Source organism: Rhinolophus ferrumequinum, chromosome 19, assembly GCF_004115265.2.
Source record: "Rhinolophus ferrumequinum isolate MPI-CBG mRhiFer1 chromosome 19, mRhiFer1_v1.p, whole genome shotgun sequence".
NCBI classification, from domain to species: domain Eukaryota; kingdom Metazoa; phylum Chordata; class Mammalia; order Chiroptera; family Rhinolophidae; genus Rhinolophus; species Rhinolophus ferrumequinum.
In genome coordinates this window covers 4,295,288-4,317,280 of record NC_046302.1, presented here as the reverse complement: position 1 = coordinate 4,317,280, position 21,993 = coordinate 4,295,288, and the positions used below count along the sequence as shown (strand labels likewise).

General features: G+C 35.4%; 1 protein-coding gene across 2 annotated transcripts in view; it reads left to right on the top strand.

Annotated features, from left to right (window-relative positions):
- RNMT (RNA guanine-7 methyltransferase) overlaps positions 1 to 20,277 on the top strand; it is a 28,941-nt gene extending 8,664 nt beyond the window's left edge. Inside the window, exons 5-11 of one of the 2 annotated variants that reach the window (XM_033087416.1) lie at positions 745 to 857; positions 1,841 to 2,022; positions 2,336 to 2,500; positions 11,200 to 11,317; positions 15,157 to 15,258; positions 16,225 to 16,258; positions 19,396 to 20,277. In XM_033087416.1, the coding sequence (XP_032943307.1) occupies positions 745 to 857; positions 1,841 to 2,022; positions 2,336 to 2,500; positions 11,200 to 11,317; positions 15,157 to 15,258; positions 16,225 to 16,258; positions 19,396 to 19,433 (752 nt within the window). In that variant the 3' untranslated portion in view covers positions 19,434 to 20,277. The remainder of the gene's footprint in view (positions 1 to 744; positions 858 to 1,840; positions 2,023 to 2,335; positions 2,501 to 11,199; positions 11,318 to 15,156; positions 15,259 to 16,224; positions 16,259 to 19,395) is intronic. The other variant, XM_033087415.1, reaches the window with a different exon arrangement.
- The last annotated feature ends 1,716 nt before the right edge of the window (positions 20,278 to 21,993 follow it).

Genomic DNA, 21,993 nt, shown 5'->3' with positions numbered 1-21,993 from the left:
CAATGGTGCTTTTAAAGTGGAAACAATTTTCTATGAGAAAAGTGACCAGTACAGTTCACAATACAATTATACCAGTCCTGTTCAAGCTTTGTTATGTAGCAGAAATGTTTTATTATTTTCCATTTCATCCCATAGAATATTAAAAAGAGCCAAGACTTACTAAAATTAATTTTTACTGCTTTCTCAAGGATATTCTTAGATGGAACTGGCTTTTCTTTTTTCTCATTCTGGTTTATAGTGGTGAAGAATATAAGTATTACCAGTACCGTTTGCTACCACTATCTTGTATTCATAATACGGTGCCAGTATTTTACCCACCATTGCTTTTGCTCCATCTGTGCAAATCTCAATACAGGAAAAAAGGCAAATAACATTTTATTAAGCAAATACAAATTTGGCATTTCCAAACCTGGGTATAAAGTATTAGATTTTATGATTCAAATTGGAATCTAAACTTTCTGCTTTTAATGAATAAGCATTTAAAAATCATGACAGAACTTTTCTGTTATACATATCTATTGAGAAAGCTTTTAATGCCTCTTGAAAAATAATAGGGCATTTACATGGGAACAGACTTTCTTTTTTGTTTTGAAGGAAATAGAACCTTTTTGCTTGTACTAAGGCTAGATTTCATACCAAAGTTTAAGTTGAAATCAATGTCTAGATTTGTGCCATCTTTGAATTTACATTTTGTTATCTCTGCGGGTCTTTGTTGACAGTCACTAACACCCCTTCCCCTTCCAGATATTGCTGATGTTTCTGTCAAACAATGTCAGCAGCGGTATGAGGACATGAAAAATCGTCGTGATAATGAATATATTTTCAATGCAGAATTTATAACTGCTGATTGTTCAAAGGTACAAGATTTTTAAAAATTTATCAATTTTTCATATTTTTAGTTTGATAAAATGATTTGTTTTAAAAATCAGCTCTTTTTGAAAATGTGCTTTGAAATGTTAAAAATCTTAGGACATGCATTTTCAGTTTCAACTGAAAATTCTGTTGTGATAAATTTTTTAAATGGTCCCCTGAGTGCTTTTGAGAATTTTTTGCTTTTAATAATTTGAACTTTTGAAGTCACTTGTTGCTTTTCTGTTTGGACAAGGTTTATTTTACAGTATTTTGAAGTAGAACTGAACTTATGTTTTGTTCACCTTGTAATTTATAAGGGTAGTTTCCCAACATATTAGAGTCTGTTTTATTTCACCTTCTACCTGCTTCTCAATTGCCTAACAACTCTGAAGTTTAAGAACTACAGAGACACTTGAATGGTGCAAGTCTCACCTTGAAATGTATGTTCTTTGTTTGACTTTTGTGAGCTCATTAAGCTATTAGAGCTACCTTTAATCGTACACGTGTTGTTTTCAGTTTTGAAAGTGAGAGGAAACGTGGTAGTATACTGCTAGAATGTTGGAAACTTTTAAAAACACCAATATATATATATTTTTAAATGTCTATAAGGCCAGCTTTGTATGTTTTTTAAAGTTATTGTTCAAAGTTATTCTACTTTAGCTTTCAAGTGAAACCAAATGAAAGGATCGACTCTTTTAAATGTTACCTATGATATATTGGATGATATATAGGATGATTTCAGAATCCCTAGTTTTTAAAATTACTATGAAAATGGGAATCAAATTCTATTGAACAAGAATGAAAGAATGATTTCATTATGACCCTTTTTATACATAAGAGAAAGGTATTGAAGACTGAGGGAAAGGATAGATCAGTTGGAGAGCGTGTCTACTTTTATTTTAAGAATCCTAATTCTAGAAACTAATTGATTACAAATTTTTTATGCTACACTTAACTTCAAATGTTTACCCATTTTAATTTGCTTTAGGAACTTTTGATTGACAAATTTCATGACCCGGAAATGTGCTTTGACATCTGCAGTTGTCAGTTTGTCTGTCATTACTCTTTTGAGTCCTATGAGCAGGCTGACACAATGCTCAGAAATGCTTGTGAGAGACTTAGCCCTGGAGGCTATTTTATTGGTACCACTCCCAATAGCTTTGAACTGATGTAAGTATTTTCAAATACTGTAATTCAAATACTGTGAATTACAAAGTGCTGAGCGTTAAGCTTATTTTAAAGTAGCAAATGTTTATCAGAAATAGAGTTTTTATAAAACTTGAAAACATTATTAGAAAAACTGTTAATGATCTTTTAGTATATTGCTTCTAAAAAGTAGCTCAAATTAAATTAAAAGGCTTAAGTCAATTGTCTTTTTAAAATTGCATCATATAGTTTTTTCACATGCATAATCTGATCAAAATAAGCTTGTGTTAATAACAATTTTAATCTTTTTATTTTGGTTTCGGGATAACCATTATAGAAGACGCCTTGAAACTTCAGAAACAGAATCATTTGGAAATGAAATATATACTGTGAAATTTCAGAAGAAAGGAAGTTATCCTTTATTTGGCTGCAAATATGACTTCAAATTGGAAGGTGTTGTGGATGTCCCTGAATTCTTGGTCTATTTTCCATTGCTAACTGAGTAAGGATGTTGTTAATCTGTTGTTATTCTCTTTTTGCCTTTGGAGAGGAAAAAAAAAATACCCAGTATTTCTAATCATCCCTTACTTTATAGGAGATCCAAAGAAAAGGTATAGCCTTGTTAAAAAAAAAAGGGGGACTAACCTCAAATCTAGCATTGGTGCCATATAGCCTTATTTATTTAGTTTGCTTTTATTCCTGGAATTATTTTATCCTGTAGGTAAGAAAGGGAGCCTATTACCTTCAACTTGTGACAGAAAATACTTGACATTGCAAATATCAAAAGATTTTTTTTTAAATAACTGCTAGTAACTTGGCAATATGAAATGAGTCCTTTTGACAGGGATGGGTACTAAAAGTTGTTTTACATTTCACTATACCTCTGAAATGACCTATGTGCTCGCAAGTAATGTTGATAATAAAATCCTGATTCAGGAAAGTATTCATTCATGCACTTGAATTCCTAGGAGTCCTGGGGACTCGATAGACACTGGGAGAGTTGGGGTAGCGCACTTCATCTGAGGTGAGGCTTCAAGGCCTTATGAGAAACCTTGGTCATGGGGTTTTCCTTGACAGGGAGAGGACAAGAGTCAACTTAAATGTAGGCGGTGTCACAGTTGACCGAATTTGGTTTCCTACTTTTTAAAAACAAAAGTATTTTGTTTTAATTAGTTTCAGATGTACAAAACAATGTAATAGTTAGACATTTACACCCCTCACAAAGTGATAAACTCCCTTCCCCAATATGCTAGCCCTCTGACATCGTATGTAGCTGTTACAATTCCATTGACTCTATTCCCTATGCGGTACTCCACATCCTGTGACTATATATATATTAAATTATACAGTTGACATTCAGTATTATTCAGCTTTAGCTTCAGGTGTACACTGTAGTGGTGAGACATCTACATCGCCCATGAGTGGTCTCCCTAATAAGACAAGTGTCCATCGGATACCCTACCAAATCTTTACAACATAGTTTATATTCCCCAAACTGTCTTTCGTATCCCCGTGGCAATCTTGTGGTTACCAATTTGTGCTTTCTAATCCTCTCACCTTCTCCCTCATCCTCACCCTCCTCCCATCTAGCAACCGTCAGTTTTTTTCTCTATATCTCTGAGACTGTTTCTGATTAATTTGCTCATTTATTCTGTTCTTTGGATTCCACGTATAAGTAAGATCATACGGTATTTGTCTTTCTCTGTCTGACTTATTTCAATTAGCGTAATGTTCTCTAGGTCCATCCACAACATTGCAAATGGTAAGATTTCATTCTTCTTTATGGCCAAGTAATACTTCATTGTATATATGTACCACAGTTTCTTAATCCAGTCGTATACCGATGGGCATTTCAGTTGTTGGCTATTGTGAATAGTGCTGCAATAAACATAGAGGTGCATATATTTTTTCGAATTAGTGTCTTGGATTTATCTGGATAGATGCCTAAGAGAGGAATTGCTGGGTCATAAGGTAGTTCCATTTCCAGTTTTTTGAGATACCTTCGTACTGATTTCCATAGTGGCTGCACCAATCTGCAATCCCACCAACAGTGCACCAGGGTTCCCTTTTCTCCACATCCTCGCCATCATTTGTTATTCGTTGATTTAGTGATGATAGCCATTCTGACCTGAGTGAGGCAGTATCTCACTGTGGTTTTTATTTACATTTCTCTAATAATTAGTGAGGTTGAGCATTTTTTCATGTCTGTTGGCCATCTGTATGTTCTCTTTAAAAAAAAGTCTCTTCATGTCCTTGGCCCATTTTTTTAATTGGGTTGTTTTGGGGGTTTTTTTTGGTGAGTTGAATGAGTTTTTTATAAATTTTGGATATTAATCCCTTATCAGATGTATCATTGACAAATATCTTCTCCCATTCAGTAGAATGCCTTTTTGTTTTATTGATGGTTTCCTTTGCTGTGAAAAAAACTTTAGTTTGATGTAATCCCATATGTTTATTTTCTCTCTTACCTCCCTTGCCTGAGGGGATATATATCAGTAAAAATATTACTAAGGGTGATGTCTGCAAATTTACTTCCTATATTCTAGGAGTTTTGTGGTTTCATATCTTACATTTTACTCTTTAATCCATTTTGAATTTATTCCTGTGTAAAGAGGTGGTCCAGCTTCATTTTTTTGCATGTGTCTGTCCAGATTTCCCAGCACCATTTATGGAATAGACTGTCTTTACCACAATGTAAATTCTTGCTTCCATTGTCGTAGATTAAATGACCATCTAGGTACGGGTTTATTTCTGGTCTCTCCTTTCTGTTCCATTGATCTATGTGTCTGTTTTTGTGCCAGTACCATGCTGTTTTGATTACTATAGCCTTGTAGTATGATTTGATGTCAGGTATGGTGATACCTCCCATTTTGTTCTTATTTCTCAAGATTGCCATAGCTATTTGGGGTCTTCTATGGTTCCATATAAATTTTAGGATTATGTGTTCTATTTCTGTGAAAAACGTCCTTGGTAGTTTGATAGGAATTCCATTGAATGTGTATATTGCATTAGGCGATATGAACATTTTAACTATATTAATTCTTCCTATCCATGAGCATGATAATGTGTTTCCATTTATTTATATATTCTTTAATTTCTCTCTTCGGTGTCTTATCATTTTCTGAGTACAGGTCTTTTACTACTTTGGTTAAACTTATTCCTAAGTATTTTATAGTTTTTGAAGCAATCGTAAATGGGACAGCTTTCTTAATTTTCCTTCTCATAGTTTATTATTGATGTATACAAATGCAACTTATTTCTGAATATTATTTTTAATCCTGCTACTTTACTAAATTCATTTATCAGTTCTAATAGTTTTTTGGTGGAGTCTTTGGGGTTCTCTCTATATGGTATCATGCCATCTGCATATAATGACAATTTTACTACTTTCCAATTTGAATGCCTTATATTTCTTTTTCTGGTCTGATTGCTGTGACTAGAACTTCCAGAACTATGCTAAATAAAAGTGGAGAAAGTGTGCTGCCTTGTCTTGTTCCTGATCTTAAGGAGAATGGCTTTAGCTTTTCCCCATTAAGTATGATGTTAGCTGTGGGTTTGTCATATATGGCCTTGATTATGTTGAGATATGGTTCCACTGTTCCCACTTTGTTCAGAGTTTTTATTATAAATGGATGCTGGATTTTGTCATCTATTTTTTCTGCATCAATTGATACCATCATATGATTTTTCATTTTGTTAATGTGGTGTATCATGTTAATTGACCTGCAGATATTGAAAAAACCTTGCCTATCAGGAATGAATCCCACTTGATCATAGTGTATGGTCTTTTTAATGTATTGCTGAATTGTTTGCTAATATTTTGTTGAGTATTTTTATATTTATATTTATTAGGGATTTTGGCCTATAGTTTGTTCTGTAATGAGTTTGTCTAATTTTGGGTTCATGGTGATGGTGGCCTCGTGAAAAGAGTTTGGGAGCCTTCCCTCCTTCTGGATTTTTTCAAATATTTTGAGAATAGGTGATAATTCTTTTTTGAATGTTTGGTAAAATTCACCTGTAAAGCCATCTGATCCAGGGCTTTTGTTTGTTGGGAGCTTGTTGATTATTGATTCAATTTGACTGGTAGTAATCAATCTATTCAGATTTTCTGTTTCTTCTTAAATTAGCCTTGGAAGGTTGTATGCTTCTAGAAAAATATCCATTTCTTCCAGATTGTCTAATTTGTTGACGTATAATTGCTTGTAGTATTTTGTTAAATTTATTTGTATTTCTATGGTGTCTGTTGTCACTTCTCTTTCATTTCTGATTTTATTAATTTGGGCTCTCTCTCTCTCTCTCTTTTTTTATTAGTCTGGCTAAAAGTTTGTTGATTTTGTTTGTCTTTTCACGGTACCGGCTCTTGGTTTCATTGATCTCTTATATTGTTTTTTTGGTCTCAATTTCATTTATTTCTGCTCTGATCTTTATTATTTCCTTCCTTGTACTCCCTTTGGGCTTATTTTGCTGTTCTTTTTCCAGTTCCGTTAGGTGTAAGGATAGACTGTTGATTTGTGATTTTTCTCGTTTCTTTAGGTAGGCCTGCATTGCTATGAATTTCCCTTTGAAGACTGCTTTTGCTGCAATCCATAGATTTTGGGTCATTGTGTTTTCATTTTCATTTGTCTTGAGGTGTCTTTTGATTTCTTCCTTGATCTCATCGTTGACCCATTCATTATTTAGTAACGTGTTATTCAGCCTCCATGTATTTGTGTGTTTTCCAGTTGTTTTTCTTGTAATTGATTTCTAATTTCATAGCACTGTGGCCAGAGAAGACTCTTGATATGATTTCAATTTTCTTAATTTTATTGAGACTTGTTTTGTGGCCTAACATGTGGTCTATCTTGGGAAATGTTCCATATACACTGGAGAAGAATGTATATTCTGCAGCTTTGGGGTGAAATGCTCTAGAAATATCAAATCCAACTGGTCTAATGTGTCATTTAAGGCCACTGTTTCCATATTGATTTTCTGTCTGGAGGATCTGTCCCTTGTTGTCAGTGGTGTGTTGAAGTCCCCTACTATGATAGTGTTACTGTTGATCTCTGTCTTTACATCAGTCAGTATCTGTTTTATATATCATCTTTCCCCAAAAATAAGACCTAGCCGGACCAAGAGCTCTAATGCGTCTTTTGGAGCAAAAATTAATATAAGACCTGGTCTTATTTTAATGAAATATAAGACCGGGTCTTATGTAATATAACATAATATAATATAATGTAATATAATACCCGGTCTTACATTAATTTTTGCTCCAAAAGACGCATTAGAGCTGATGGCCTGGCTAGGTCTTATTTTCGGGGAAACATGGTATTTAGGTGCTCCTATATTGGGTGCATAGATGTCTACTAGGGTTATGTCCTGTTGTTGGATCGATCCCTTTATTATTATGCAGTGCCCTTCTTTGTCTTTTATTATATTCTTCATTTTAAAGTCTATTTTATCAGATAAAAGTATTGCTCCTCCAGGTTTATTCTCATTTCCATTAGCATGAAATATCTTACTCCATCCCTTTAGTTTCAGCCTGTGTGTGTCCTTTGATCTGAGGTGAGTCTCTTGTATACAGCATATGCATGGGTCTTGTTTTCTATCCACTCAGCCACCTTGTGTCTTTTGATTGGAGCATTTAATCCATTTACATTTAAAGTGATTAGTAATAGGTAGGTACATAGTTATTGCCATTTTCTTATTTGTGTTTCTGGTCTTCATTAGCTAGATTGTTTTCATCTTTCTTCTGCTTAAAGAAGCCCTTTTAACATTTCCTGCAATGCTGGCTTAGTGGTAAGGAATTCCTTTAGCTTATTCTTTTCTGGGAAGCTCTTTATCTCCTTCAATTTTAAATGACAGCCTTGCTGGATAAAGCAGTCTAGGTTGTAGGCCTTTGTTTTTCATCACTTTGAGTACCTCCTGCCACTCCCTTCTGGCCTGCAAAGTTTCTGTAGAAAAGCCAGCTGATAGTCTTATAGGAGTTCCCTTGTATGTAACCCTCTGTCTTTCTCTTGCTGCTTTTAGGATTCTCTCTTTGTCTTTAACCTTTGCCATTTTAACTATAATGTGTCTTGGTGTGGACCTGTTTGGGTTCATCTTGGTTGGAACTCTTTGCACTTCCTGGGCTTGTATGTCGATTTCCTTCACCAGGTTAGGGAAGTTTTTGGTCATTATTGCTTTAACTATGTTCTCGTAACTATGTTCTCAATCCCTTGCTCCTTCTCTTCTCCTTTTGGCATTCCTATGATGCGCATGTTGTTTCACTTGACGTTATCCCCCAGGTCTCTTAAACTATTTTCATTGTTTTTTTATTCTTTTTTTCTTTTTGTTGATCCCCATGGGTGACCTGCGAGTAATTCTTTTGAGTGTGTTCTTTATTTCAGTTATTGTATTCTTTAGTTCTAACTGATTGGTTTTTATGATTTCTCTATCCTTTATGTTCTCACGAAGTTCCTTAAACATTCTTATCATCAATGTTCTAAACTCTGTCTTTGATAGGTTGGTTATCTGTTTCATTTAGTTCCAATTCTCGAGGTTTCTTCTGTTCTTTTATTTGGGACATGTTACTTTTTTTCGTTTTCCGGGGCGGGGGGCGAATATTGGGGAACAGTGTGTTTCTCCAGGGCCCATCGCCTTGAAGTCATTGTCCTTCATTCTGGTTGTGGAGGGCACAGCTCAGTTCCAAGTCCAGTCCCCGTTTTCTATCTTAGTTGCAGGGGGCGCAGCCCACTATCCCAGGTGGGAATTGAACCTGCAACCTTGTTGTTAAGAGCTTGCTCTCTAACCAACTGAGCCATCTGGCCACCTCGGGACATGTTTCTTTGTTTCCTCATTCTGGCTGTCTTTCTGTGTTTACTTCGCTGTATTAGGTAGATCCCCTATGTCTCTCAGTCTTTGCTGGGTGGTCTTATGTAGTATGTGTCCTTTATGTTTGAATTGCACAGTCTCCCTATTCTCCTTGGGGAATGCTGGGCATATGTCTGGAGGAATGGTGACACTCAAGGCTGGTATGAAGAAGCAAAGGCTCCATCAGGAAGCTCTCAGAACCTCATGGGTCCAGGGTTTTAACATGGAGTTTCATTACACAGGCATGATTGTTTGAACTCAATCTCCAGTCCCTCTCTCATCCCAGGAATTCAGCCAAAAGTATTTTTTTTAACTGAGGAAAAGAGCTTTATTGCCTGCTTACTTTTAGCTGGTGATTATTTGAATTGTGTCTTAGTCAGCCCGTAAAATTATGGGTATAGGATTTTCAGGTGTTCTACAATATATAAAAAGTTTATACAATAATATAAGAAAGTTCAGTAGAGTGTGACTAAACAGGAAAATACTGTGCACAATTTATAACTAAAATTAAATTTGAACCACTTTTATTCTTAAAAGTAGTGAACTTTTGGGAAATGTTGGTGCTCTTCAACTTCATAAAAGAATAATAAACATTTTTAGTATGTTTCATATGTTTAATATGTTAGTTTGGTGTTTTTCACTAACAAAGTTGGTGATTTTATACGTAATAGTTTAACTTTTTTAAAAAAACTAAGCAAGCACTAGCAACCTTTTCTACTTAAATTGTTTAATGATGATAGACATATATAGTCACAATCACTTTAATACATAAATTTTTAAAAAGTTATTTATCAAAACAGGTCTTCATTTGGTGAGACAGAATCCACAAATGCACAGGGATTTTTGAGGTGCCCTTTTACCATTTTATTAAGAAACTGAACAAAAATATAATACCAGCTTTTATATGATGGCAAATCTATTCAAATTGATCAGATTGAGTTTTAGTTCTTTGTAATTGTAATTATTTTTTTAGGTGTAAAACTTGGTTTCATTTCTAAAGGCTTGTTTTGGAGATTTATGATAAAAAATGAACTTGCTGGAATAGAAGAGACTTTTATCTTTACTCATGGTATCTTTCCAAGGAGGGCTAATTCAAATTACAGGAATCCTGCCTTAATATGCCTCTGGCATACAAATCCTAAAGGCCCTCAAATGTTTCCCTTCATCTTGTCCCCTCACCTGTCACCTCACAAGCCCTCCCATGTACCCCTTCAGGGTTTTTTCCCCTTTTTTCCTTTCTTTCTTTGCCTGGTGCCTGAAATCAACTCCAGGCTCTTTCTTGTTGTCTACAGATATATAGTTATAAACTTTGGCAAATGCAGTGGAAAAAAAAAAAACCCACAAAAACATGGAGTATAACAGGGAGACCCAATGTAATTGAGGATTTAAGGAAGCCATCTATGAAGAAGTGATGTTTAAGTCAAGATCTAAAGGATGAATAGGAGTTGGCCAGTTAAAGACTGGCAGGAATAATCTTTCAGGCACAGGGGACAATATATATGAAAGCCCTTAAGTGGGAAAGAGCTTGGCTCGTTCAAAATGCTGATGGAAAGCCGTTGAAGTACGTTTTATAGTTTAATGTAAAGGATAGAGTGGCATGTTGAATACAGTGGGCAGTGGAGAGAAGGAGATGGCATGGAGAACTCCCAGAATTTCTGGAATAAATTATTAGAGCAATTTACTGAAATAACAAAGATTGGCAGAGGAACAATCTGGTGGGGTTCAGCCTTGGATATGGGAACTTAGAGAATGTCTGTGCCCCATCCTGGTGGAGATTCCTAGTAAGCAGTAGAAGAAATGAATGGGACAGAAGAGAGTTGAGCACCAAAGGCTGAGTAAAATCAAGAGTGAAAATGAGTAAGGCTCTAGGCCAATCTCTTCAGAACCGTAAAATTTAGAAGTTGGGTGAAAGAAATCTGTGAAACAAACTATAAAGAAGCAACCCAAGATGTAGGATAAAAATTAATAGTGTATGTTTGCATAGAATCCAAGAAAGGAAGAATATTTTAAGGAAGTTGGCAGCTGTTTTCAATGCCGCTGTGAGAGACAAAGTTAAATAAAATGGAATCAATAGAAAAGTGTTCCTTATAGCTGTTCATTCCCATCTCACAGTCTTTCATTTTACTTCCTGACCCATTTGTTATATCAATAGAGACCTACCTGTGACCCATTGAGATTTAGAGGGCATATTTTCTTATGGGCATGGTTAGTGGTGTGTTGCGTATTCATTTTGCATCACTTTATTGTGAATATATAGAGGAGATAGTAGCTTTTTTTAGTTAAGCCCAGAAGATGTCACTGTTGTGAAAGTAAGCTATTGAAGAATTACAAACATTTTGGAAGCCGTTTCATTAAATCTTTTTTGGACAGAATGGTGAAGAAGTACAATATGAAACTAGTCTACAAAAAAACATTTCTGGAATTCTATGAAGAAAAGATTAAGAACAATGAAAATAAAATGCTGTTAAAACGAATGCAGGCTCTGGAGGTAAGTATTTAGAAAAGGTATAAAAGTTCCAGGTCATGATAATCTTGTTTTGCTGCTTCTGAGTTTCTTTTCAAGGCCACGTAGACACTTAATATTGATATAAATTACACATATTATTTATAACTATTCTAGGCTCTTCAGCACCTGAGATGGAGGTTGGTACAGGAACTTTCTAGGGTAGATGCTCAGTCAATACTTCAATGAATGAGTGATGCTGTCATCAAATTCTATTTTCTAGATAGTGCTGCTTTAAAATAGGATTTCTCAACCTCAGGACTATTGGCATTTTGGACTGGATGATTCTTTGTTATGGGGGCTGTTCTGTGCACTGTAGGATGTCCAACAAGCATCCTGGCCATTACCCACTAAATGCCAATAGCACTCCTGCCCCCATTTGTGATAGCCAAAAATGTCTATAGACATTGCCAAATGTCCCCTGGGATGCAAAGTCACCTTCAGCTGAGAACCACTTCTTTACAGTAATGTCCTTTGGTTACATCAGTAATTTAAAACTTTCGTGGCCAGGGTCGAGGACAAGTTCATACCATGTATAATTGTGTTCTTTGGTGACTGGCAAGATGCCAGTCTTTTAGACTGTATTGGTCCTGAGACCTGCTTTAACTGCTGGACTCCTCTCTGCTTTCGCTAGTGCAGTAGTGAAGGTAGTCTACTCAAGCTTTAAACACAGTGTACAGCCATTAATTAGTTAGTTTTCCCTATGTTTTTTTTTACCAGTGTTTAATTGGACATATCTAAAATAGTAAACATTTTTATTATTGATCAGGATCATATTAATCAATCATTAAACTTCTTAAAAGTATTTTAAGCATACTCATTTATCCTCACAACTACCTCATGAAATAGGCAAAGCAGCCACTTTTCCTGTTTTTGAATGGGCATTCTGAGGATTAGAAATGATAAATGACTTGTTTAAGGTCATGCGGTATTAACGTTCAGGTTTTCTTCAGTTTTTATAGGTGGTATTCCAGCTAAACTCTCCTGTTGTAGTTGCATTTCCCCTCCTCCCCATTTTTGAATGGGAGGATCCTCTTTAAAACCTAAGTTGTCTTTTAAAACCAGTAATCACTAAAATGTTATATTCTTCATTGGTTATGTTTCTTATACTTTAGAATTAGGAATGTTTGTATTTGCTTTACATTAAGAGAGGCTTGTTTTTGTTTGTTTTGAGGGAGAGGAGAAAACTAGAAAAAGTGTGTGCATAAATCACCACACACTTACATGCCTTTAGTATATTATCCTTACTTGATGGTGTGTTACATGTACAATGATCAGTTGTTTATACTTTCTCTTCGCATGTGGGTAATGAATTGATCGGTGTAATTTATTAAAAAATATATGTAGAAAAGAGGGAAAAGGAAATCAAATATATAGTGATGGAAAGAGAACTGACTCTGGGTGGTAAACACGCAATGCAATATGTAGATAATGTATTATAGAAATGTACAGTTGAAACCTATATAATTTTATTAACCAGTGTCACCCTAATAAATTTGATAAATTAAAAGGAAAGGTAATGTAAAAAATATATATATATATATATGTAGACAGTGGGATATAGGGGTAACAGGGTCCACTTTCTTCAAGAATATCATTCATATTGAGGAGATAAACATATAAGCAAATAATTTAGTACATTGAGAATTGCCTTAATGAAGAAATTATTAAAGTGCAGTGAGTATATAAAAGACCTTTTGTGAAGAAAGTAGACTATAAGAGTAAAGGCGGAGAAGCATGAAAGCAGAGAATGTTTGAAGAAGTACTAATAACTTAGTATTTCTTAGCACAGTAGTTCTCCAGTCTTTCTTCTCCCTCATTACTGTCCTTGAGGATATGACCTATCACTGTGGCCATCTGGGGACACACATGAGCAGTAATAGTGTATAGTTTGAAAAAGTCCTTTGGTTTTTTTCTACTTCTTCACCAAGTCATTTCTGTACACCTGTAAAGGACTTTGAGTGGGAGAGGATATGACCAAATAATAGAACAACTGTGAAGATGGTTTGGAGGGATGTTAAGACCAGAGGCAGAAAGAGCAGCCAGGATGCTATTGCTTTAATCCAGATCAGATTTTAAGCTGATCTGTTCTCTGATGTTTGCTATAAAAGGTCTTTTCCTAAAGCCGTCAGCCTTCAGCTAGCCCAGAGTTTCAGCAGTAAAACCAGTAAAACTTGGCTCTGCTCTCCTGAAGCAGTGTAGCAGATGGAAGGAAGAATGAAAAGACGCAAGCCAAGGAACTATAGTTATAAAGTCCTGACACCTGTTTTCTTTTTTCTCACGTGGGAATAGTTCTGAAAAGGTAACTGCTGTAAGAGGAGACACTTAATAGGATATATACATTTTAGCAAGTTTAGAAAAAACACTCATTTTGCAGCTTTATAATCATGTTATTTTGTCATGTTATTTTGTTAAAATGATCAACGGGACAGAATCTAGATGTCCAGTGACAGGCAAATAATCACATAGAGGAGTCTTATTACATTGATTAGTTAAAAAAATTACAACAGAATAGTTTGGCAGTCATTCAGATTAAAGTTTTGAAGGTTTGTAGTGTGATGAAACCACAAGATGTGGGCTTGAAGGTTCAAAAGAATTTAATGATCGTAAGTGGTGTTTCTTACATCCCTTGTGTTTAACAAGAGTATAGTTGCAATAAGAAAGAGTATAGTTGTTAATGGTAACAATATGGAAGTCCAAAAAGCCAAATACTTTTTTTTTTAAACATTTATTTAAGTGTGTTTTTCCAGGACCCATCAGCTTCAAGTCAAGTAGTTGTTTCAATCTAGTAGTTGTGGAGGGCGCAGCTCACAGTGGTCCATGTGGGGATAGAACTGGCAACCTTGTTGTTAAGAGCACCATGATCAAACCAATGAGCTAACCGGCCTCGCCGCCCCCTCCCCCCAATACTTTTTAAACAGCAAACAAATAGATTCTAATGCCTGAACTTATTGTAAGATATTTATAAAGCCAAAGGGAAAAGAAGATAACAAAGTAGACATTTCTGGATCATTTTCTTAAAAATTTGTTAGGGAAATCTAGTTCTAAAGTTGTTCCTTACTAGCTGCTTTGTTGTAAGAAAACAAAGGAATTTTAAAGAATATATAATTTTTATAGAGTAGATGGTTGTTATATTAAATAGTCTGTGTAATTTATGTTTTTTACATGTATCTACAAAGCACTGTTCTTTATAGTATAAAGAGACGTTAATTAAAATGGATTAAAAATACTATTTGAGGTAATTTAAATAAACATTTTCCCAACATACCGTTAAAAAACAGCCTGTGTGTGTGTGTGTGTGTGTGTGTGTGTCTTCAGATTCTTCTGGAAATACAGAGATTGACTTTCTTTGGAGGCTGGATTATTTTCCTTATCTTCTTTAACTCATAGTGTTCTCTGTTGACTCAAGTTTTTCATTTGTATTGTTTCTAATTGCTGTTCGTGCCTTCCATGGCTATTAAATCACTATAATGCTCAAATTAATATGTTGCTCTTTTCATAATACCTTCCTTCAGCTTTGTGTTGTAATAGAAAAAGCCTATGATGGAGTCAGGGAGATGCAAGTGTTTGCTGCTAAGTGGTCCTTGGTAGTAATTAAATGATACAGTTAGTCCAACTGTAAATAGAATATTTACCATAACAGCTCTTTTGTTAGAAGGGGATTCCCTCCAACCATTTTTTTCCATATTTCAAAAGGTATGTGTAGTTTGTGTTACTTAGGGATTATTGTGTTAATTATTTTATTTCAGCGATTTAGTGTGTTTAATTCTGAATTATAAATTTCAGTATGATATCTTAACTAGGAATTTCACTTGCTTCCCTAGCCATATCCTGCAGATGAGAATTCCAAACTTACCTCAGAGAAGGTGGATGACTATGAACATGCAGCAAAGTACATGAAGAACAGTCAAGTCAGGCTACCTTTGGTAAGTTTTCATTTTTAAACATATTTTTAAAAATGTAAAACATATATGGAAACTTAGGAAATCATTTCATGGGTTTACAGAACTTGGGTTCACTGAGTTACAATTCAGATACACGTTAGTCTGTTTTCCCTAAGTTACGTTGACTTTTTATAACCATAAAATATTGAATAAAATGTACTTGAGAAAGTTATAGACTTAGTTTGAGAGTTACCTTGCCATATCATTATATCTTAATCTACCGTGTTTCCCCCAAAATAAGACGTAGCCGGGCCATCAGCTCTAACGCGTCTTTTGGAACAAAAATTAATGTAAGACCCAGTCTTATTTTAATATAATATAAGAACAGGTATAATATAATATAGTAATATAAAATAAAATATAATATAATATAATATAGAATAATATATGTAATATGATATAATACCGGGTATAATATAATATAAAACAAGGTATAATATATAATACAATATAATACAAATACAATACAATACCCGGTCTTATATTAATTTTTGCTCGAAAAGACACATTAGAGCTGATGGTCTGACTAGGTCTTATTTTCGGGGAAACACGATCTATCTATACACACACACACACACACACACACACACACACTCTTGACCTTTGAACAATGTGAGGGTTAGGGGCGCTGACCCCTTGCACAGTTGAAAATCCACATATAACTTTTGATTCCCCCCACAATTTAACAACTAATAGTCTACTGTTGACCGGGAGTCTTACCAATAATATAAACAGTTTTTTAACACATATTTTGCATGTTGTATATATTATATAAAGTAAGCTAAAAGAAAGGGAATGTTATTAAAGTCATAAGAAAAATACATTTATAGTATTTATTTAAAACTCCCCATATAAGTGGACCCATGCAGTTCAAACCCGTGTTGTTCAAGTGTCGACTGTAGTTTTATTTTCAGTCTAAAATTCTCTCTTTTTTTTTTGTAATTTTAGGGAACCTTAAGTAAATCAGAATGGGAAGCTACAAGTGAGTATATCATCAGTATAGATTTATTGACATTTTTAAAGATTGTTTCAAATTGATCATTAAAATCTGAAAACTTTAGTGTTTTTCTGACACATATTAGGTTGTGTGTGTGTATATTTATGTTCACACAAAATCCTTATGTCTAATTCCTCCTTTCTTGCACAGCTGTTTAGTGCCAATAGAAAATATATGCAGGATGTTGCTTAACAAACTTTCACAAGCATTCTTAAACATTTTCATTGTCTACTCATTATTACATAGACGTCTGTATTTGATGTCTTTACCTCAGATTTGCATCAGAAATTTTGGCTTATGGAACACTTCCATATATTTTATTTGATTCTGGCCACTCTGATGTTGACAGTGAAGTCATAATAAGTCCTAGAACATTTAGTGAAGGAGCAGCGAGCCGGATATTTTATAGGGGTGAGGACAGGCCTTATATGGAGACATTCTGAAGTGAGGTACCTATCTTTGGAAGAGAAGTCAGAGGTCTGGCAAATCTGCAAAGTCCTGTGGTTCTTCAGCTAATGGATGTTGAGGAAGTGAGCTCCCAGAGCCTCTCTATTAAGATGATGATAATACCCATACATGGTTGCCCCAAGGACTTAAAAGATAGTTCTCACTGTTTATTTAAATACTTGCTGATTATGTTGAAGGCACAAGTAGTAATCATAGACAATCCATTTGGTAAACATTGAGTGTTGACTTACATAAAGTTCTATGAAAGGGCTTTGGGGGATAAAGAAGTAAACAAGTTATAATCTCTGGCTTCCAGATCTAATGGAAGAAATAGACACAGATAAGTGCACTAGTTTGGCAAACAATTTAAAGTGCTAAAGTTACTGTAATGGGAAAAATAGGTGAAGGAGAGGTTAATGAAAACTCACAAAACCTGAGAAATAATAATTGATATTATTGAGTGGTTAACATGTGCCCAGGCACAGTATTTTAAGATTTTCATATGTTGTAGCTCACAACTTTACAAGTCGACTATTAACTTGGCTAAGGTCACAAAGCTAACCCAAGTGGTCCATGCTAATAACCATGGCCTCATGGAAGCCCACGTGAAAGGAAAATTTCTTAGGACTTGCTGAACTGGGTAGAGACAAAAAGGAAAGAATACAACATTTTGAGCTTGTCTGAGAATATTGGTACCCTCAGCAGAAATGGAATTGGAGGATGTATTAGAGACATAATGATAAACTGAGGCGTATGCATAAAACTACACATTTAATTACTTTCCTCAAACTGGAAATGGAACAGCTATCTTAGATATGCTACCATTCCCAGAGTACCGTGTGAGGGAAAACAACTTTGGTCAAAGGCTGTGACGGTGTGATGGCTGTAGCTTAGAGATGTATTTTTATATTAATTGTAGATTTTAGTGATAACATGAAAATGAATTAGATGGCCCCAAACAGTTGAGGAAGAGATGGGTTAGCGATGTGAAAAGCAATAGAAAAGGAACGCTGGCAAATTGCAGCCAGGATCTAGCGCTCGGGACCAGTCAGCTTTGATAAGGTCCACTATTCTAAACTGGAGGGCTTTGTGGGCTGGAGAGTATTTTGCCTGGTGTCACAGTCTTAATAAATGTAGGAAATTATATTTTGAACTCCTACTGGTCTAATCATTAAGCTCTTGTTACAACAGCCTGCTGCTCCTCTAGAAGATGTTTTAAATGTGAAAGGAAAGTAGAGAATTGTTGCTGATTTGCTTTTAGAAGTGGTTCAAGAGTGAACTTTTTGAATGTTTGAGTTAGAAAGGTAAGGTAGTAATTGTTTCTCTGAAATCAGACATTGCATCTTAGTGGTTTCAAATGACCCTCAGTGAGGGCAGGATAGGACTGCCAGGTCATTTGCAGTAGGTGTAGGTGTGTTGGGGTGGATTCAGCAGGGTTGCACTGCGACCTTAGAGTGCAAGGAAAGGTAAGTAATGCTTGTCTGTTCTAAATTTCGTGGCATACTTGTGAATGCTTTAGACTGCTTTGCTTCCTTATCTTCTAGAAGAATCTACAGTGTTGATGATCACCCTGCCTGTTTTCTGTCCTCCTGTTTACTATTCTGCCAGCCATGTTTCATTTCTCCTTACGTGGGGGTGAGAAGGGTGGGAGGGACTAGCAGATAAGGAGCAGAGAATAGCATGACCAAAGTAGTGTTTTAGAAAGACTGGTGTGATGGTACTCTTGTACAGGTTGGGTTGGAAGGGCAAAAAGCTGAAGGATCAGGAGGCTGTTTTCTAGTCTGGCGTCCTTCATCTGCTCGCTGTTCAACAAAGTTAACTCAAGGACCGAGGACTCCAAGTTATGTGACCTGTCATCTTGGCTCGCTGGTTGAATGAATGTCCTAGTACACACTCTGAACATCCTTGTGATGTTTTGAGGATTTGTCATCTTCTCAGATATTTTCTTACCGTAAAATCTACAGGTTTTTATTAAAAGATAGAGGTTTGAACTTAAGTGTGATTCAGAATGGAGAACCATAGATGCCTTTAGATTTTTTTTGAGTGAACACATGTCAAAGCAGGAAACCTTATTTAGGGAAGAGTACTCTTGGGGCTGGGTTCATGCAGGAATATCACTGTTCGGGCCAGATTAATATCTCCAAGCATCCGTTATCATGTAGCTTTTGGTTCACTTTCCTTACCAGGCCCTACAACACAGCAATTCAGTAATTGGAATTTTAATATGCACATTGTATATGTTCCTTATGATTCTTTCTATTTTTTTCTGAATAGAAAACTTGTTCTACCTATTTATCTTGCTCCAGGTAAAAAGAATTAAGTCATAAGATTATTTTAGTTTTAATATTCTTTGCTTTTATACTTTTAAATTTTCTTATCTCAAACTGTTTTTAGAAATTTTTAGAGCTGTTGAATTGGTTTTCTCAAGGGCTATGATGTCACTGAGAATTACTGTAAGTTGGACATTTGTTTTCAAATAAACATCACATGTAGTAATACCACATCTGTTTGAATTACTCGAAATAATTGAGGAACTCTTAAAAATAATAGAATCTTTCCTCTTCAAAAGCTGCTTGAAAACCTAAGAATTTTCACCAAATTACAAATAGGACAGAGATTTTGTTTCCCGAGGATATGAAAAACCAAACGCTGACTTTTATTTATTTTATTTCTAGGTATTTACTTAGTTTTTGCATTTGAGAAGCAGCAGTGAGCACCAGAACAGCTGTGTTCCATCTTATGCAGCTTTGAATGATCCACCTTAGATAGATTTGACAACTTTCTGTTTAATTATTCTAAATGTACATGATAGTGCCGGAAACTCCAGTGTATAAATTCAATATTTGCTGTCTGTGACAGATGAATTTTTATGTGTGTATATAAGAATGAGTTGGGACCTTTGTCTTTAAAAATCTATTTTTAAGTAATGTTCTAAAAATTCCATTTGCCTCTACTCTCTTAGCTCATAAAAGTTATGATTTGTGAAAGCCGCTAAACTCTTTCCCCAGTGCTCTGATTCATTCAATGTTTGTTTACAGTATTAAATGTATTACAATTATAGAACTGATAGGGAGCATCGTACTGGTTTGCAGGTGTGTGCTCTTATTTCCGGAGTTTTGCTATTTAGTGTTTTTTAAGATTAAACAGATTGCATTCTGTACAGTTGAATGTAAGTGTTCAATATGTATTACTAAAGTTATAAGTTTAAAACTAAATTTTAGATTGTTGTAAAAGTTATTTAACTTGAATTTTAGCCACTTATTATATTTCATTATAAATAACTACTCTATTTGCTAATATATTGCAATTCTGGAACTGATAAAACATTTTCAGATCCTAGCATAGAATTGCTTTGGATTTGGGGGGTTTTCTCTGAAGAATTTCCTATCCTAGCAATTAATGTTTCTAGGTATCAGGAATGTAATTAGATTTATCTTTCTTCATTGAACAAAAATGCTGTTTTTTCTCAAAATATAATGAAAACCTCTCCCATGTAAACCTGTTGTACATTTTCCTCAGATTTCCTCAGTACTGTAATAGGACTGTAAAAAAAAAAAGCTGACAGACTTCAGATTAATTCTCCCCATGTTAGATTTAGGTTACTGGTGATACATGCTATAAATCTGTTACCCCTCAGAAAGAAGCAGTATCTATTCCTCTATTATAGTGTCGTACATTGTATAGTAGGATCCAGCATCTCATGACCATTCAGAATTTGTATTTGCTGTTTCAAAACCCTTACAATCATCAGCCCTGGCTTCTTGCTGGACTACTTTTCCAAAACTGACAGCTACTATTGTCCTTAACTTTAACATTACTGTTTAGAAAACTTGCCAATTTTTAGATATAGTGAAAAGTTTAAAGAGAAAAGCAGAGCAATTATTGCATATCTTTTAAAAATCATTTCTTTAAAGCATGTTGAAAAAGACATTACTTTTCTATAATTATCCAGAGTACTTGTTTAAAAAGTGTAGTCTCTTAATTTTTCATACATGTTGTTGTTCATGATGTTGGAATAGCAAATCTTTTATCAAAGGAATGTGGATTACCTTATTTCTGTTTCTTCTGCAATCTCAATCTCCAGACTGTTACTGATTTACAAAAATTAAGTTTTTTTGCCTTGGTGGTAGTTTGCCATAGTCATTTGGGGAAATACATAATAGTACCTCTGACTATGGTGGCTGCTGTTAGCTAGCTAAGGTTTTGTAATGGTGCTGGGGAGGTGGAGATGGTGAGCTCTTAGTGATACATATCCAGATTCATTTTAGTTCTGGGGAAAGTGCAAAAAAGTAATGTGTAGTTCAGTAGAGCATGAAAAGCTTCTGTATTATTTCCTATCGCTATTCTCATTTAATGGTGTCAATTCTAAGCAAGTAATAAAGTGTTTTTAGCCTCCTCCTGCGCTTTTCCACTCCATAGATAATTTGGGGGAGAAAAGAATACTCCAAAGGATGGAGTAATTGTTGGTAATACAAAGCAGAGAGAAGCAAAAGAGCTCAAGTGGATGGAACAGGGCTCTGGGCTCTAAGCAAGCTCTTGTATGTGCAGGAGAGGCGCAGAGCCACGCTGAGGATGGGGAGTTCCGGTAATTGCCCTTTCCTGTGAGCTTTGTTGGCCTCGTTTCCTTCTCTGCCCTTCCCTCACTCCCCAGCGTCTCCTTGCTGCAATTGTCTGGGCAGTGACTCAAGAAGAACTCTTAAGGAAATGTGGTCCCTACCAACCATCACCAAGGCAAACGCTGGAAGGACTTCATCACACACGCACGCGTAGTCTAAGTATCTGGTAATTTTCTTTGCAAGACTTGTAACTGTTAGAAGAGGGAGGGACATGGCTTTTCACTGTCAGGTTAGAGATGTAAGTGGTTCATGGGAGTGACTGCAGAGCACTCCCAGACCTGACATTCAGTTTGTCCTTCGAGGATGAAAGGAGAAATGATGATCAAATCAGCCATTTGTAGAAAGGAAACAACCTGAAATTGGGAAGATTGATCTGGGAATGTGACTGGATTGTGACATAACTAAGAATGCTCAAGCTGAATTCTTTGGGCCTAGAATATACTAAAGGAAACACTGGCACTATGTAACTAGTGTTCAGGGAGAGAATCTGGTCATTTCCAGCTGCATTCAAAGGGGAGGTCCTAACCTGCAGACAACTGGAAGCCCGGGGGTAGTAACTCTGCTTTTTCAATGCCCACCAAGCCTCTGGTTCTAGTGTGACTCCCCAACGAAATTTGCCTTCAGAGGGTGCGAAGGCATTGATTAGAGACTTTGACA